General features: G+C 39.4%; 1 protein-coding gene across 1 annotated transcript; it reads right to left on the reverse strand.

Annotated features, from left to right (window-relative positions):
* Positions 1–15,830: 15,830 nt before the first annotated feature.
* LOC136203964 (IQ domain-containing protein IQM1) lies at positions 15,831–17,964 on the reverse strand. The gene is made up of 7 exons (XM_065995170.1): positions 17,542–17,964; positions 17,331–17,445; positions 17,199–17,264; positions 17,040–17,128; positions 16,874–16,961; positions 16,471–16,803; positions 15,831–16,382 (listed from the first exon to the last, which is right to left on the reverse strand). The coding sequence occupies exons 1-7, from the start codon at positions 17,796–17,798 to the stop codon at positions 16,020–16,022; spliced, it is 1,311 nt and encodes a 436-aa protein (XP_065851242.1). The 5' UTR covers positions 17,799–17,964; the 3' UTR covers positions 15,831–16,019.
* Between the last annotated feature and the right edge of the window lie 223 nt (positions 17,965–18,187).

Below are 18,187 nucleotides of genomic sequence, written 5' to 3' on the forward strand. Positions count from 1 at the left end.
TAATTCACCTGGTGATGTTTGAGGATTCTGGTAATAAGGGAGCCTAACCTAAGGGTTCCAGTACTCCTTTGAAAACCACCGATTAAAAAGACTGGCATGTTGATCGGCTGGTAGGTCAGCATGTGCCAGATGAAGCACTGCTCGAAGTTCGACGCTGAGGAAGTGGAGTTGACCTTTGGAAAGAGAAAGTTGGTCAGTATGTAATGGGCCACCTTTTGATTCTGACCCATGGAGGTACTCGAGATTTCCCCGACATGACCGGCAGGTTTGCAAAACTCAGCGGGATAATCAATTTTATCTTGGTCACCTGATTTTCTAAGTTTAGCTCCTTCGGTTTTTAGTTTTAGCAGTGAGGCAAGGTAAGGAGGGTTGATGAAGATATATTTCCCTTGAACCTTGGTGACCATGTAGTCCCTGTTGTCATCAGCGGCTCTTAGGTTAGTGTAGAACTCCTTCACTAACTCAGGGTAGGTGGCTTCTCGAGTCGAGAATAGCTCGATCCAGCCGTTCTTTGAGATCCACTCACAGAAGGGTTGCTCAACTTCCATAAATCCCTTCGAGAACCAGCGGGAGTGGTCAATTTTATATCCCCTTACACTGCTGTAAACCAGGAAGTAGGTACGTTCCATCGGTTTCTTTCCCTTATCCTGCTTCTGTTTCCCTTTCGAAGAGGTAGCTTGGTCAGCCTGGGTTTTCTTGCTCGGGGTAGTGACCTTAGAGTGGTCACGCTGACCAGATTCTTGAGACTTGGTGGGGGTCTCGCTATATTCCTGCTGAGCAGGAGATGGAGGGTTTTCATCGGAGCGGTTATCGTCGTAACCGGCACCGGAGACATTCTGAGAATCGTTAGACATGATTCTTAGAGAAATTTGAGAAGTTTGGGAACTTTAGAGAAGAGAGAATTTGAATACCAGAAATTTCTAAGCATAAAGAGGTACAAGTAGGAATTTGTCCACTATTTATAGAGGTGTCGAGTTGAGGTGGCCGTTTGACCTCGAGATACTCAACCGATAAAGATTCTGGCATTTATGACACAATCGGCGCATGTATTTTCTAATTATTACGCTTACGTCATCCTAGGTGGCTATTTAATTCGCGTGTTTAGCATTAGTTTGTGCAACGGATCTTTTACTCAGTGTTAAGAATTCTAAACGTTTAATGTTCCGAGTAGTCAGTTCTACGCAAAGGAATAATTCGTGTGCTTAGTAACTCAATTTAAGATAACCACTCAGCGTGTATATCTACTCAGCGTGTATATCTACCCAGCATGTAATAGATATTGATTTAGCATAAATCACTCAGCACGGTAATCAACTCAGCATGCATATAACACATATTACACTTGGAATTTATTGAAGAGGATTAAACATACCAATGGCTTCTCTAAGTATGTTGAATTGCTCATGAGCCAGTGGCTTTGTGAAGATATCAGCAAGCTGCCCATCTGTTGGGACATAGGTCAGCTTGATCTCTCCATTGAGTACATGATCTCTGATGAAGTGATGTCTTATACTGACATGCTTCATCCTGCTGTGCTGGATTGGGTTCTTTGATAGGTCAATGGCACTTTTGTTGTCACATTTGACTTCAATTGTTTTAGTTTGAACACCATAATCTTCTAGCTGTTGCTTAATCTAGAGGACTTGAGCGACACAGCTTCCAGCAGCAATGTACTCAGCTTCACTGGTTGACAGGGCTACTGACGACTGCTTCTTACTGAACCAAGACACAAGACAGCTTCCAAGGAAGTGACATCCTCCTGAGGTGCTTTTTCGTTCAAGCTTGTCTCGTCCGTAGTCAGCGTCAGTGTATCCAATGAGTGTAAAATCATAAGTGTTGGGATACCATAAACCTGCATTCACTGAGCCTTGCAAATATCTAAGGATTCTTTTTACAGCTATGTAATGAGATTCCTTAGGGTGAGATTGATATCTAGCACAATAACATACTAAGAACTGAATGTCCGGCCTACTAGCAGTTAAGTAGAGTAGAGAGCCAATCATACCTCGGTACAGTTTGCTGTCTACTGACTTACCATTTTCGTCAGCGCAGAGGACAATGTCAGTGCCCATAGGGGTAGATATTGACTTGCAGTTCTCAAGTTCATACTTCTTCAATATCTCCTTAGCATACTTAGTTTGACTGATGAAGATGCCATTTTTCCCTTGTTTGATTTGAAGTCCAAGGAAGAAGTTGAGTTCTCCCATCATTGACATTTCAAACTCAATCTGCATCTGCTTACTAAATTCCTTGCACATGGACTCATTAGTGGCACCAAAAATAATGTCATCAACATATATCTGAGCCAATAGGGTATCTTTACCCTTCCTCTTAATGAATAAGGTTGTATCAGCTTTACCTCTGACATAATTTCTAGTAAGCAGGAAACTGGTCAGCCTCTCATACCAAGCACGTGGTGCTTGCTTGAGACCATACAGAGCCTTTTTGAGTTTATAAACATGGTTTGGGAACTTGGGATCCTCAAACCCTGGAGACTGATTAACATAGACTTCCTCGTTTATAACTCCATTAAGGAATGCACTCGTAACATCCATTTGAAATAATTTAAAGTTCATATAACTTGCATATGCACATAAAATTCTTATAGGCTCTAGCCTTGCCACTGGGGCGAAGGTCTCACCGTAGTCAATACCTTCTTGCTTACTATAGCCCTGAGCTACTAGTCTTGCTTTGTTCCTGACCACGTTCCCTTGTTCATCTAGCTTGTTGCGGAAGACCGATCTTGTTCCTATGGTCTTCTGGCTTCTTGGATTTGGCACTAAGTCCCACACTTCATTTCTTCTAAACTGATCAAGTTCTTCTTGCATTGCACTCATCCAGAACTCATGATGCTCAGCTTTAGAGAAGTTCTTTGGTTCCTGAACTGAGACGAAAGCTACGTTGCTGAGGTATCTCCTGAGTTGATTTCTTGTCATCAGGGTGTTTTCAGCAGCATCAAGAATGGCACTCTTTGAGTGTCCTCTTGGTATTCTGATCTCTTTTGGTAGAGTGATGTCTTGAGCTGGTTGTGATTCAACAATCTCTGCTGGTATAGATTGGTCAGTGAAAACAATTTGAGTTTCGCTTTTACCTTTGGTCAGCCCTTGAGGTAGTGACTCAGCGGCTGTTTATTGGTTAACGGGTGCTGAGTATGGATCATCCTCAGTCAGCTGCTTGTCTTTTCCTGCAGGGTTAGTTTCATCGAACTCAATGTGGACTGACTCTTCTAAGACCTGAGTTCGTTTATTGAAAACTCTATATGCTTTGCTGTTTGTTGAGTAGCCTAAAAAGATAGCTTCATCAACTTTTGAATCAAACTTAGCAAGGTTGTCTTTAGTATTTAGAATAAAACATTTATAGCTGAAGGCACGAAAGTATCCAATGTTGGGTTTTCGTCCTTTCCAAAGTTCGTAGGGAGTCTTCTTTAATATGGGTCTGACTAGAGCCCTATTAAGTATGTAGCAAGCTGTGTTGACAACTTTTCCCCAAAAGTACTTTGGAAGCCTATGCTCACTCAGCATTGTCCTGGTTATTTCAACCAAGGTTCTGTTTTTCTTTTCAACTACCCCATTCCATTGAGGCGTCCTAGGAGCAGAAAAGTTATGGTCAATGCCGCTGGCTTCACAGAATTCAACAACCTATTGGTTTTTGAATTCTCCACCATTATCACTTCAGATGTGAGCTAACTTTAGGTCTTTATCATTTTCAAGTTTTCTTACTAATGTTGAAAACGTCTCAAAGGTTTCATCCTTGCTACTCAGCAAGATGATCCAAGTGTACCGAGAAAAGTCATCTACAATAACCAAGGAAAATATTCTACCACCCAAGCTCAGCGGCTGGACTGGTCCGAAAAGATCCAAGTGTAGCAACTCAAGTGGATGCTTGGTTGAGACAATGTTTTTACTATGAAAAGATGTTTTAGTTTGTTTTCCAGCCTGACAAGCATTGCATAATTGATCCTTTTCGAACTTAAGTTCTGGCATTCCCTCAACTAATTGCTTTCTTGCTAATTTGACCAGGAGGTCCGTGCTTACATGACCAAGTCTCATGTGCCATAGCCAGGAATTTTCTTCCTTTGACACTAAGCATACTTTTTTCGAAAATTTCTTTTCCAAATTCAGCATAAAGACATTATCAATATGAAGGGCAGTTAAAATCAATTCATTTGTTTTTCCCTCGAGTATTTTACATCCAGTGTTATCAAATATAACTTTTCTCCCGTTATCACATAGCTGAGCTATGCTGAGTAAGTTATATTTAAATCCACTGACTAGGGAGACTGACTCAATAGTAGGATTGCCACCAACGGTTCCTGACCCTACTATCTTACCCTTTTTGTTGTCTCCGAAACTTACGCTTCCACCTCATTTACGCACAAGTGTGATGAACTGAGTTTCATTACCAGTCATATGCCTCGAGCATGCACTGTCAATGTACCACATCTTTGACTTCTCAGCACACTTCAGGCTTACCTGCAATATAGCTAGTTATCTTTAGGTACCCAAGTCTTTTTGGGTCCTTGTTTGTTAGGCTCAGCAGGTATAGCATCATACTTAATCTTATGACGACACACTTGGACAGTGTGTTCATTTTTCCCACAGAAGTCACAGATGACCTTCCGTTTGGGATATCTCGCTGACTGGTCAGCACCCCAGTGCTGAGCATGCCAACACACCTTTGTGGTGTGTCCCTTCTTCCCACAGAAGTCACACTGGACATTCCGCTGAGGATTCCATTTCTGCTAACTAGTACTTCGGTACTGAGTGTTCAGAGGAATATTTTTTTTATTCGGAACCTTGAATTGATTCTGAATAGATGTGATGTCCTTTCTCAGTTTCTTAGAATCTGATTGGACATCTGAGACAAACTTGTGCATAGTTTCTACGTTGCTATGCAAAGTTGAGTTGTCTTGGAGAAGATATCGAAGGTCACTCAGTTTGACCTCTTCAATCTCGTCACATCGCCTGCTGAGTGCTCTAACCTTATTGTTACACTTTTTGATAAGTGTGTAGAGGTCACTCAGGGCATTTATCATTTCATTTCTGAGCAGGGGTAGTGATATTACCTCAGTTGAGTGTGCCTCATCATCAGATGCAATGGAGGGGTCAGCATGCTCAGAAACACAAGGCTCAGCAAGCTCATCTGCCATGAAGCAGATCTTTGCTGACTCAGTGGCATCAGCTCATCTGCCATGAAGTAGATCTTCTGTCTACGGCAGTGCTCAGCAGCTTTTCGTCAGATGAACAGAATGTTTCGACATTTATAGTAAAGTCTTCCAAACAGCTTACTGCGTCTTCTGAGCTTTACCCAAAGTAGAAATACTTTGTCTCTAAGTTGATTCCGTTTTGCCGCTGACTTGTACTTCTTGTCGTTCAACTCAGCAACTTCATCTTGAAGCAATTAATAGAAGGCTTCTCGATCCTTCTTCATGTTGAGCTAGTGCTTTGCTTAGAACGACTGCGTTTTGTCTTCTTGGGCCGTGAGGTCTTGATCTGTTGACTTGGGCTTGACTTCCTCTTATGGGCCTTTAGGCTTTTTATCTTAATGTCTTATAGATCAAATTAACTCAACATTGAACAAACACATTAGTGTGAATAAATCAAAGCATTTAAATTTAATGTGTTAGAATATTTTTATCATTCACATAAATAATTTTGTCAAATCAAAATCATGTGGAAAGGTGTTTCAACAGTACCTGTATATTTTTTTAACCATTAAGAAAACCACCGGTTCGGTTAACCGTTTTTTCCGATTCGGATTATCGGTTTTTGGTTCGGTTACCGGTTTGACCGGTTTTTTTGCCCACCCCTAGGGCGAACAGTGGGTATCAATCCATGTTGACGGAGGGTACCATTTGCATCTTTAGAGAATATTCTTTTCAGTAGATCGTACGGTTCCTGTAAATCTTCCTGATCTAAAAGGTGACATTGATCCACGTGTAAGGGATGTTCCATATAATATTTCTTTGAGTATCACGTACCAAGCAGGGGCGACTCCAGTATTTTGAAGACCCGATGTCCCTTGTTTTTATACTCTTTTGCTTTATAAATTAAAATTTACTTAATTTTTTACATTAAAAAAATAAAATTCAAACTTTTGGGACAATTTGTAAAGGACGAAGCATTAGAAGTTGTATTACCGTGAAAGTAAAGTACAAAAAAAACATGTAGTTTGACTTTTCTTTTTTGCCAACACAGTCTCATAGTTTAAAAAATTGCAAACAAAGGTCTGTAGTTTGAGCAGTTTGTAAATTCAGATATTCCATTAAAATTTGTTATCTTGTCTCTTTATCCAAAATGGAGTGATTTGGAGAAATTAAAAGGTTTTATTTTGTAAATTACCCCTATATAAGGCCCGATTTTACAAATTAACTAAATTATAAGTATTTTTTTTTATCGAAATTGATTCACAAATCCTTTACCTGTAAACTATTCACGAATTTAAAATGCTTGTACTCTTATAAATCATATAACAGAAGGATTATGCATGTTTGAGACAATTTTCCAAGTGTATATTTTGATAATCGTTTTGTAACTGACTCACAAAAGGTGGTTGTTTATTGTAATGCACCATGGTAAGCTCGTAGGCTTTCTAATTGTGATTCAATTACTTAGGAAGAGAATCAAGACAATTCCTTTGCCCCTTTCTCGTAACCTAAAAATAGTTGAATTCATAGGTAGTTATAATTTTGTTAGATAGTCAATTTTGTCATAAGGTGAAACCTAACCAAAATCAACAAAAACTAACAAACATAAACAATATATATCATACGAAAGTCATCAAAAGTGAATGAACGTAGATTAAAGTGATTGGAATTGAATGAAACCCAATCAAAATCAACAAAACATAAACAATATATATCATGTTTTTTTTGGTAAGAAAGGAAAGGAAAAAAACAAAACCAACAAAAAACCTACACCGGGATCAGTCTAGGAAGGCTGACTCCAATCCTATCCTCTAGGAGAGAAGGCAAAAGAAAAGAAGGAGGAACAGATAGGGTAGAAACACCTAACATTCTCCCATGCCCAGCAGCTGCTAAGCGATCCGCCACGCGGTTTTGCTCCCTAAAAATATGGGAGAAATTAAGATACTCAAAGGCAGGACGAAGCCTCAAAATAGCTTTGATGAGATTCTGGCTCTTCAGACAAACAGCCTGGCTATCTGAAATCCTGTTAATAGCCTCCAGATTATCAGATTCCACCGAGAGCTTTTTAACACCCATGCGAATGGCGAGTTTAATACCTGACAAGATACCCCAGAGCTCCGCAGAAAAGGAGGAGCCCGTCCCCAAGTTATGGGTAAACCCCGCCATCCAATTGCCACCAGCATCCCGAAGAACTCCTCCAGCAGCAATTCTGCCATTGCTAAGGCAGGAGCCATCAGTATTCAACTTAGCAAACCCTTCTCTAGGCTTACTCCAGCCAACTAGCAGGATCTCTTTATCCGGGGAGGGGCGAACAAGGGAATCTCTTTCAAAGCTTTTAGTAATAACAAAGAGCTTCTTCGAGAAGAAAAACAGTAAATCAGGAATAAGGACAGCCTTACCCGCAAATAATTCTTCATTCCTCCACTTCCAGATTTGGTGACAAGTAATAGCAAAGAGGATGGCACCGTGCTCCATGTTGGCCAGCAAGTTCCCCTTGGCTCCTTGAGAGAACCAGTCCCCTTCAGAAAAGGCCATGAAGGAAGGGAGGATGTGATGAGGGAGGATCCCTTCCCAGATCTTCTTACTATTTGGGCAATCCCTCAAGGCATGGCACAAGGTTTCCACATTGCCTCTGCATCTACTACAGGCACTAGACTCAGTCAAGTGCCTTCTGTGCCTATCCGCATTCGTAAGGAGCCTGTCTTTGATACCCAGCCAAAGGAAGCTCCTGATACGGTAAGGGATCTTGAGGGACCATATGGACTTCCAAATCTCCAAGGGAGGATCAGCCCTATTAGGGGTAAAAGCTTCATAGGCCGATTTACAAGAATAAGTACCATTATTCGTCAAGGCCCAACAATGTCTATCCTTATCCTTCTCTTGATTACTAATCTTCACTCCTCTAATGTTAAGAAGGGTCTCCAGACTAAAGAAAGAGTCGAACTTTGACCAGATCCAGTCTCCCTCCGAGTCCACCACATCAGCAATTTTCCAGGAAAGGAGATCAGCCGACGGAGGGGCATTACACACATCAATCAGCGGTTTATCACCAATCCAGGTGTCATACCATAAGCTAATAGATCTACCATTACCCACCTCCAGGCCAATCCCCGTACAGAATTCAGCAAACACGGCACTGAGCCCTTTCTAGAGAAAGGAACAGCTAACAACCCTCTCCTTCGGGCCACCAAAGATTCTATCTTTCCGATACTTCCCGCACAAGAGACGGACCCAAAGAGAGGAGGGGCATTGCCACATTCTCCAAAGAAGTTTCATTAACAGGACTTTATTATTGTCCTTCCCTGTTTTTAGGCTGGCAAGCTTCCTTCCACGGGACCAGGTGAACCTTTCTCCCATCTCCAGACTCACCCCACAGGAAACGCCGATTTATCTTATCCAGGTCACTAAGGACAGGCTCAGGAAGCTTACAGGCCTGCATGATGTGGTTCGGAGCAGCGCAGTTAACTGACTGGATCAAGGTAAGGCGACCTGCAAGGGAAAGAGAATTAGCTTTCCAGCTAGCACACAAACCATTAGTTTTGTCCAAAATATCCTTGAAAGAGGCTTTGGAAACCCTGTCACTGTGAAGAGGAACCCCAAGATACTTCCCCAAAGAGTTCGTCAGAGGTATGCCAGAGAGCTCACTCAGTCTTCTGCACAAGCTATTGTCCATATTTTTGGAACAAAGCATACGGGACTTTTGGATGTTAACCTTCTGGCCAGAAGCCTCGCAAAAACAATCAAGGATATCCATAACTGTTTTAATTTGCTCCTCATTACCCTCAACGAAAAGCATGACGTCATCAGCAAAGAGTAAATGGGTAATAGGGGGGCAATGTCTGTTGATAGAAACAGGGTGGAGAGTCCCTTTGCACACCGCCTCTTGGATCAGGTGAGACAGTCTTTCCATGGCAATAACAAAGAGGAAGGGACTCATAGGATCTCCTTGACGAATTCCTCTGGAGGGAGAAAACTCATCCGACATGTCCCCATTGATCATGACCTGGAAAACAGGAGAGGAGATACACTTCTCAATCAAAATCCTCCAGTTCTCCGGGATGCCAGCTTTGGCTAAACTATCTAGAAGAAAGCTCCAGTTCAATCTATCATAGGCTTTCTCCAGATCCAGTTTGAGGGCCACAATCCCTTTCTTACCTTTCTTAATCTTCATAGAATGGACAACAATATATGAAGATTAAGAAACTAAAAGTGTACGAAACTGACTGAAAATGAGTTAAACTGACTAGAATTAGTTGAACCCTTCCAAAAAAAAAAAACAACGTACGAACAATTTGATATAATTAAATGGAGAAAATGAGTAGCTGAAATTAGATGGAATTGACTGAAATTGGTTGAAATTTTTTAAAGCCAGAAAACTAAATAAAAAATAGGTAACAAATGAGCAATTTGATATAATTAAATGAAAGAAGAAAAATAAAAATAAAATGAAGAAATATGGTAAAAAAAAGAAAGTATGCTGAAGAAAATAAAACTGATTGAAATTATTATAAAATATTAAACCCAATGTTTCAAAAAAAAAAAAATACATTTAAAAATGTTTAAATACAGTTCCACAATAATTTTACCCAATATAATCTCATGTCAAATTAACTGTTAAGTGAAATTGGTTGAAATGAGATAAATTGTTTATTTTCAAAAAAACATAGTTCTGCCTTAATTAGAATCAAGCTAGATTGATTGTGATCATTTTCTTATTGGATGGTGGGTAAGCATAACATATAAAAATTGCAAATCAAACAAATATACAAACATAATATTTGTCTTTTTTTTGGTTGGTTCATAAGGGTATCCACCGTCGACAACAGTGACTAATCCTTTCGCAGATGGTTTGCACCTCTGTGGGTGGGACTGCTAGCCACAGAAATTCTTTCCATTTCCAAAGGTGAGGATCGACCCCTGGACCTTTGGTTAAGGGAGGAGGAATCTTTACCACTCCACCACAATCTCGTGGTTATATTTACCTTTTATTTCTCCTTCAAAATTACTATCATTTATCATGTCTTTAATAAGGTGAAGTCAATATCTTTCTCAATAACAGCCAATGTCATCATGTCATAAGAGATATGATACACACTGGTCATATGACTTATGCTTATTTCCTCTACACTACCATTACTTGATATTCTCAACGAAGGCCCAACATTTTACCTAATTCTGCTTCTTGGCCAGATATATTGGCTTTGATCCATACATGCCATGTTTGAGGGGTAATGATTATACTATCAATCCAGCTATGGTTGGGCACAGTTCGGTCCAAGTCGGGGATTCATGAATATCCAGTATTAGATTGAAATTCGGAGATTAATAAAAGGAAATCTCCAGGATTGGATTGAAAGAATAAATCTCCAGAATTGAATTGTCCCAAAATTTCAGTCCAGTCCAGTTCGGGGATTCGGAGATTCCGTTTCGGTCGAATCCAATATAATTTTTCGGGGATTCGGATAAATATCTAATATTTTAAGTCCTAAAAAATGAATTAAAAATTTAATTTACAAGGTAATAAAATATAGAATTTTATTATCTTACCTAACTTGAAATAAATAATATTTTTTTTAAGAAGTAAACAACATTCATTAAAAGTTACAATAGACAACAAGGCTAAAAAAACCTACAAAAATCAAAGTTACAAACACCATGTCATTTTTCCTTTCACATGACACAAGATACATAACAGACATTTGTTTTCGTGTCGTCTGATATTTTTTCGTGACAGTATTTTAAAATTCTGTCATCTGAAGGCTTAATTAAAAACGCGCTCGATTCTCATGTGACGCTACGATTATAGTCTTTTGTCATCGCAAAGAAACGAGATTTTGATTGAAAAGTCACTTAACTATCATATGACACTTATTAAATTGAACTGACATTGTTGCGAGTAAACAAAAATCTAAAATTTTCTAACTTTCGCGGGCGGAGCAAAAAGTATCAAAAATTGAACACGCGCCCAAAACTCCAAATATACGATTTTACCCCCTTTTCTTTTTTCTCTCTTTAGGTTGTTCTCTCCTCTTTCATTCTTCATTGTATCTATGTCTTTATTGTAAACCTCATTCGCCTTCCATCTCTCCTCTCTATCAATTTCTTCAGGCTATGGGTTTATGTTCGACATGACCATGGTAAGAAGTGAGGTTTGTTCCTAGACCTCTAATACCTTTTCCATTTAGCTATGTTGGTAGTATGACCACACTTTTTTAAAACCCTAACCTTAATTTTATTGAATTTGGAGGGTTTTGTTTATAATTATTGTTGATTGATTTCTCTATATGTTAATTGTTTCATTTGTACAGTCAGTTCCTTGATTCGTATGGAACATTGAATTTTTCTGTTGGTGATTGGTCTTTGATGGCTCTCAGCATTTGCAGATTTTGTGTTCAAGACATTTCACATTCTTCTTTGTGTGATTCTCGGTCCGGTGCTGGATAAATTTCGGTCCAGTTCGGTCCAGTTCTTTGACGAAAAGTCAACGGTCCAATCCAGTTTGGTTCTAAAAAAAAAAGTCAACGGTCCAATTCCAAAGTTTTTTCCTCGGATATTCGGTCCGGTCCAATATCACCAGCATCCGCGCCTAGCCCTATCCAGAATAACTAAACACCATTTACCATAACAATGTAAATACCGCGACAACAAGCACCAAAGCCTGTCAGCTAGGAACCTTCTTCAACAGAGCTCAAAAGTTTGGTTATATTCATGCCAACTCATCAATCTGCGTGGCAAGAATTCAGAGGCGGTTCCAACATTTTAGAGGCCCCAAACCATCAGTTTTTATACTCTATTTTTTTATAAATTAAAATTTAATTAGTTTTTTTATTGATCAAGAAAAAACCAATTAAATATCAAACTTTGGATCAATTTGCATAGAATAAAACAGTTAACAACAATATTATTGTTAGAGTAAAATATAAAAAGGAGACTATGTGGTTTGATTTTTCTGTAAACGTCTGTAGTTTAAAAACTTGCAACCACATATATGTAGTTTGTGTGATATGCTAATTTAAGCATTCTGTCAAAAATTGTTATCGTGACTATTTACTCTAAAAAGAGACGATTTAGAGAAATTAAAAAGTGTGACTTTGTAAATTACGCTCCATATAAGCCCTCACTTTTATAAATTAATGAACCACAATTATTTTTTGATTTTAAAATTGAATCATAAATCTTTTAAATGCAAGTTGCACAATACACAAATTTATGCTTGCAAGTTTTCAAATTGTGGGACTATATTTACAAATCGGACAAATTATAAGGTTTTTTTTTTACTTTACCATTATTGTTAAAAAAACTCCGCCTGTGAGGGTCACTTGGTGGCCTTTACAGCCGGTCCCAAGCCTGGACAAAGGAGGAGGGTTGCGGTAGGTTTGTGGCGGCCAGCGTAAAACTTAGCCACATCTTATGACATGAACCATACTATAAATACCGTTGGGGCGTTCCCTACTCAGCGATGCGCTGCACTTCCTAGACCCGGGTGTAGTGATAAATGTGCAAGGGTTGCTAGGTCGTCGCCCCGAAGCGGTGCGCCACCCCAGGACCCGGGGGTGGTGTCAAATATGCAAGGGTTGCAGGTAAATAAGTTAGTCCACGGTAATGGTAGGGGTAGGGGTAGGGGTAGGGGTAGGGGTAAGGGTAGTAGGTTACGCTTTGGGACATGGAACATAGGTTCTTTAACAGGAAGATTAGCTGAAATTGTAGATGTTATGAAGAGGATGAGAATAAATATAACGTGCCTACAAGACACCAAGTGGGTTGGATCCAAGGCTAGAGAGATAGCTCCTTGGGGTTATAAGCTTTGGAAATGGAGTAGGTATTCTTATTGATAGGGAGTATATTGATGATGTAGTAGCGGTGTCTAGGAAGAGAGATAGAATTATGAGTGTCAAGCTAGTGATAGGGGATGAGGTTGTGAATGTCATTAGTGCATATGCGCCACAAATAGGATTAGATGTCTCTATAAGACAAGCTTTTTGGGAGGACTTAGAGGCAGTGGTGCAACAGGTTCCTAGGGATGAAAAAATGGTACTGGGGGCGATCTCAATGGACACGTGGGTTCTAGGCGAGATGGGTTTGAGAGTGTTCATGGAGGGCATGGTTTTGGAGATAAGAATGAAGCAGGAAATGATATTTTGGAATTCGCATCAGCCTATGACTTGAGTATCATGAACACATGGTTTATGAAGAGAACATCCTACTTAGTGATTTATCGGAGTGGCGGTAATGCGAGCTAAATTGACGTCTTCTTAGTAAGGAGTGCTTGGAGAAAGAGTTATATTGATTGTAAGGTGATCCCTGGTGAGAGTACGACAACCCAACATAGAATAGTGGTGCTTGATTTTCGAAGTAGGAAATGTATAAGAAAACAAACACCACAAGTAGAGACTAAGATTAAGTGGTGGAAATTGCAAGGAGAGAATCAATAAAAATTTGTGGATGAGATGACCAAAAAAGATGTTTGGACTTGTAATATGGATTTAGATATAGATTCGATATGGACTAAGATGGAGCATAGTATAAGGGAAGTAGCGAAGGAAGTTCTAGGGGAATCTAAATGTAGCATGCCACCGGGTAAGGACACATCTTGGTGGACAGAAGAAGTACGACAAGCAGTAAAGAGTAAGTGAGAATCTTATAAAATATTGGGAAAATGTAGGAGTGACGAGAACTACGAAAAATACAAAGAGGCTAAAAGGGAAGTAAAGAAGGTCATACGAGATGCTAGAGCAAAGGTGAATCGGGATCTGTATACCAGATTGGATACGAAAGAAGGGGAAAGAGACATATATAGAATTGCTCGGATGAGAGATAGGAAGACGCGAGATCTCGGAAAAGTTAAATGTGTGAAGGATGTGGACCAGAAATTCCTAGTTGGAGATAAGGATATCAAGGAACGATGGAGGTCCTATTTTGATGACTTATTTAATGGAGATCGCAGACAAGATGTTGGAGATATAAGTATCCATCACGATATGATAAATCATGAATGCCTGCGGAGAATTCAAAAGGGTAAAGTCAAAATGGCATTAAGTAAGATGAAGTTGAAGAAAGCAGTAGGACCTGATGGCATCCCTATTGAGATTTGGAGATGTTTGGGAGAAAGAGGAATCGAATGGTTGACGACGTTCTTCAACAAAATTTGGAGAAACAATAAGATGCCATCAGAATGGAGGAAAAGTATCTTAATCCCTTTGTATAAGAACAAAAGCGATGTCCAAGATTGTGCCAACTATCAGGGAATCAAATTAATGAGTCACACTATGAAACTTTGGGAGCGAGTGATCCAACAAAGGCTAAGGAGGATGGTGAAAATCTCGAAAAACCAGTTTGGCTTTATGCCGGGAAGATCAACTATGGAAGCCATCCATCTAATGAGACAATTAATGGAGCACTATCGAAATAAGAAGAAAGACTTGCATATGGTTTTCACTGACCTGGGGAAAGCATATGATAAGGTACCAAGGGAAGTACTTTGGTGGGCCTTGATAAGGAAAGATATTTCGCGGAAATATATTGACATCATAAAGGACATGTATGAGGGAGCATGCACAAGTGTACGTACTAGTGTTGGGAAGACTGAAGAGTTTCCTATTACGATTGGAGTGCATCAAGGTTCCGCACTAAGCCCATTTCTTTTTGCCATCGTTATGGATGAACTAACAAGTTCACTTCAAGATGGTATACCATGGTGCATGCTGTTTGCATATGATATTGTGTTGGTTGATGAGACGAAAGAAGGAGTGGAGAGGAGGTTGGAACTATGGAGACAAACTCTAGAATCTAGAGGCTTTAAGTTGAGCCGAAGTAAGACAGAATATTTGGAGTATAAGTTTAGCGGCCATAGGAGTAGGGAGGCAGAGACAATCACCCTAGATGGGAGAGTTGTTCAGGCCTCGGATTGCTTCCAGTATTTAGGATCTATTATCCAAACGGATGGAGAAGTAGATGGAGATGTTGCTCATAGGATTAAAGCTGGTTGGTCAAAGTGGAAGAGTGCTACGGGTTTCCTTTGTGATCCCGGCATGCCTAATAGATTGAAGGGGAAATTCTACCGGACGGCAATTAGACCAGCATTGTTATATGGTACAGAGTGTTGGGCAGTGAAACACTGCCACATCCATAAGATGTCGGTGGCGGAGATGCATATGTTGAGATGGATGTGTCGTCATACGAGAAAGGATCGGGTGAGTAATGAAATAATTAGGACAAAAGTAGGGGTCACATCTATTGAGAATAAAATGAGAGAAAATCGACTAAAGTGCTTTGGCCATGTGAGACGTAGAGCGCTTGATGCGCCGGTTAGGAAAACCGAAGAGTGGCAAATGGATGTATTGGTGAGGGGTAGGGGAAGACCTAAGCAAACTTGGAGGAGGGTGATCGAGAGTGATATGAGTTTACTGGGAATTGAGGAAAATATGGTAGTGGATAGGACGGAATGGAGGGAGCGAATTTGTATCGCTGACACGACTTGATTTCACGGTACTCTACATAATTATTGTATTACTTTTCAACTTTTTTATTTTTCTTTGCATAAATAAAAGAGAAATTCTAGTTCATTGCAATTTACCAATCTTTTTCTTTGCATCAATTATGTCCCAATGAAGTGACATGCATCTAATTTTGTCTATTAGTCGGGTCAATTGCACCCGATACAGTGTAGAAATTCTCATAATTAATATTATTTGAAACTTCAATATGAATTATTGTTATTACTGAAAAACAAAAAAACATGAAGTCAAAATTCATTATATTGTATATATAAGACCACACGAATTAAGCAGCAGCAGAAGAAGAAACTAAAATAAAAAAATTGGATAGAGTGATGTAGAAATGGTGTGTCCGTTATTGGGAGGAAATGGTAATGAAATTAACAAGGAAGTTTGGATAGAATAGGAGTAGGAGTGGATGTTGTTGGGGTAGGGAGTCCCATATATGAAAGTCTAGGTGAGACTCTGATTTTTGGGGTTGGACGAGGTGAATAGATTGGAAGTCTGTTATGGTGTTGGTAATTAGAACTATTAAGTGGCCTTGGTGACAAATTGAGCTGTTCAAGTGCTAGATTTTGCAGCTCTTGTGGGTAATCCCTCACACACCCAATTCTAGCACCTATCCCACTACTCCACTTACATGATATTCTCTTGCTCATCTCAAATTCCAATTTTGTCTCCTTCAATTCCTCCTCACTCCCGCTCCCTATCGTCTTTTCATTCTCATCTTCTACGCTATATCTCTGCAAACACACACACATACTTTCTTTGCTTAATTTTATGATATGCACTTATTCTAATTAACAATTAAGAGTTTGATTTACAACGTACCTTAACGTTTTGCAGATCGACGTTGTGGTCTTGAAGGAAACTGATGAACTCTTTGAAATTATCTTCAGTTGGGAGATAATGGCCACTGTATGGCCATATTGCCTGAAGAATGCCTTGATGAGCAACTAATCTTCCAGCAGCAACAGTAGCACCCCCAGATAGAAAACTAGAGTGCTGAAAAGCACCTTTCTTTTTCTGCCCAATATACAGTGATCTTGTTGTGCTCAGCACAAATATCCATTTACTCCCCTCGCTAGTATTTACAACACTTCCTGCTTCCCTATATACTAGCTTCCCATTTTCCACTATCACTTCATATGCTTCCCTCTCTTTCTGCACCAAAACACACCCCATTTTATTACAATATTATGAATCAATTTTAGTATCAACAAGACATGCTTACTGGTCCAAGATAGTCGATGATTTGGCGGTTCAGAACATTTCTTCGACATTTCTCCAAGTTTATTTCTTTACCTTCACCGACATCCAACCTTCAATTTTACAGGAATTAAATCAGCATATTCTAATCATTATTGGTTGTAGAGGAGAGGTGGGAAAGGAATTGTTACCAGTAAAAGAAAGGTTGGGTGCTTTTGCTTTCACACCAAATATCATAGTAAAAGTGCAAATTGTGTCCATATCGATGCCGTGGATCAATCTGTATACGTAATTACAACTAATTCAATATATCTACTTCATAACAACATCCATTATTCTTCATTACTTACAGCTTCAAGCCAGTGCTGCAGAGCTAATTTTTGAGCTTTTTCATCCTTGGATAAACCCTTTCCAACCTACAAGGAATACATAAATTAGGAATTGAAGTGAAGCCTGAGATGTATAGCTGAAAAGCAGAATACCTTGGCAGCTCTTGTAGTAGCCCTTGCCCACTTAGATGCAGCAGTTTCATGTCTTTGAATGTTGAAGAATGATACTGAACTCCTCTTTAAAGCCGCAAAGTCCAAAGCTTTCCACCTGCAGAAGCAGCAGCAGCAGCAGCAGAGACAGTCAGTAAAATGAAAGAAAAAAGGATTAATTAATTGAGAGAGGAAAGTAAGAGGGTCAATCAACCAGAGCTCTTCAACAACAACAGCACAATCAGCGAGATTCCTTCTAGTCCTATAGCTCTTGTAAACTTTCTGAAGCTTAGTTGCAGCAGCATCAAGCTCGGTAATTGGTTTAGGAGAAAAGAAGACAAATGATTGAGGAATTATTATATTAGTTGGTTTTCTAATATGGAGTGGCTCTTGACCTTTGATTAACTTGAGAGATGAATCAGAAGAGGGATTTTCATCCCAGTTCTTAAAGCTCAGCGATCTCTCAAGCATGATGTTTTTGTTTTTGGTTTTAAGAGAAAAGGTTGACTTGAAGGAGAGAAATGCATTCCATCCAAACAGATAAGAGAAAATGAAAGAGAGGTTTATGTTAGTTGTTGGTTTGACAAGTCAACCGGCTGCCACTTCATTAATCTCGACCTGGATTTTAAAATGTAACTAAAAAATAATTAAGAAAAACAAAGGCTGTGTCTGGTAAAGAACGTTTTGGGATAAAAAGAGCAGTTTTGACCAACTTTAACGAGTGTTTGGTGGTTAGAGGTTTGGAAGAGAGTTTTGAGATGAAAACGCTAATTTAGAAAAAGCTCATTTTAGGACCTTTTTCAATTAGCATTTTGCAATATTAAAATTAATGGACTTCTTTAACCCTACTTTTAGTTTGC

The sequence above is a fragment of the Euphorbia lathyris genome, chromosome 8 (genome assembly GCF_963576675.1).
Source record: "Euphorbia lathyris chromosome 8, ddEupLath1.1, whole genome shotgun sequence".
Lineage (NCBI taxonomy): Eukaryota > Viridiplantae > Streptophyta > Magnoliopsida > Malpighiales > Euphorbiaceae > Euphorbia > Euphorbia lathyris.

Bases quoted from the DNA above. Each gene is read 5' to 3' on its own strand.
- LOC136203964 (XM_065995170.1), bottom strand. From the start codon at position 17,798: ATGCTTGAGAGATCGCTGAGCTTTAAGAACTGGGATGAAAATCCCTCT. The intron at 17,446-17,541 runs GTTGATTGACCC...CTGCTTCTGCAG, and splicing joins GTTGTTGTTGAAGAGCTCTG to GTGGAAAGCTTTGGACTTTG. The intron at 16,804-16,873 runs GTAAGCATGTCT...GTTTTGGTGCAG, and splicing joins TCATCGACTATCTTGGACCA to AAAGAGAGGGAAGCATATGA.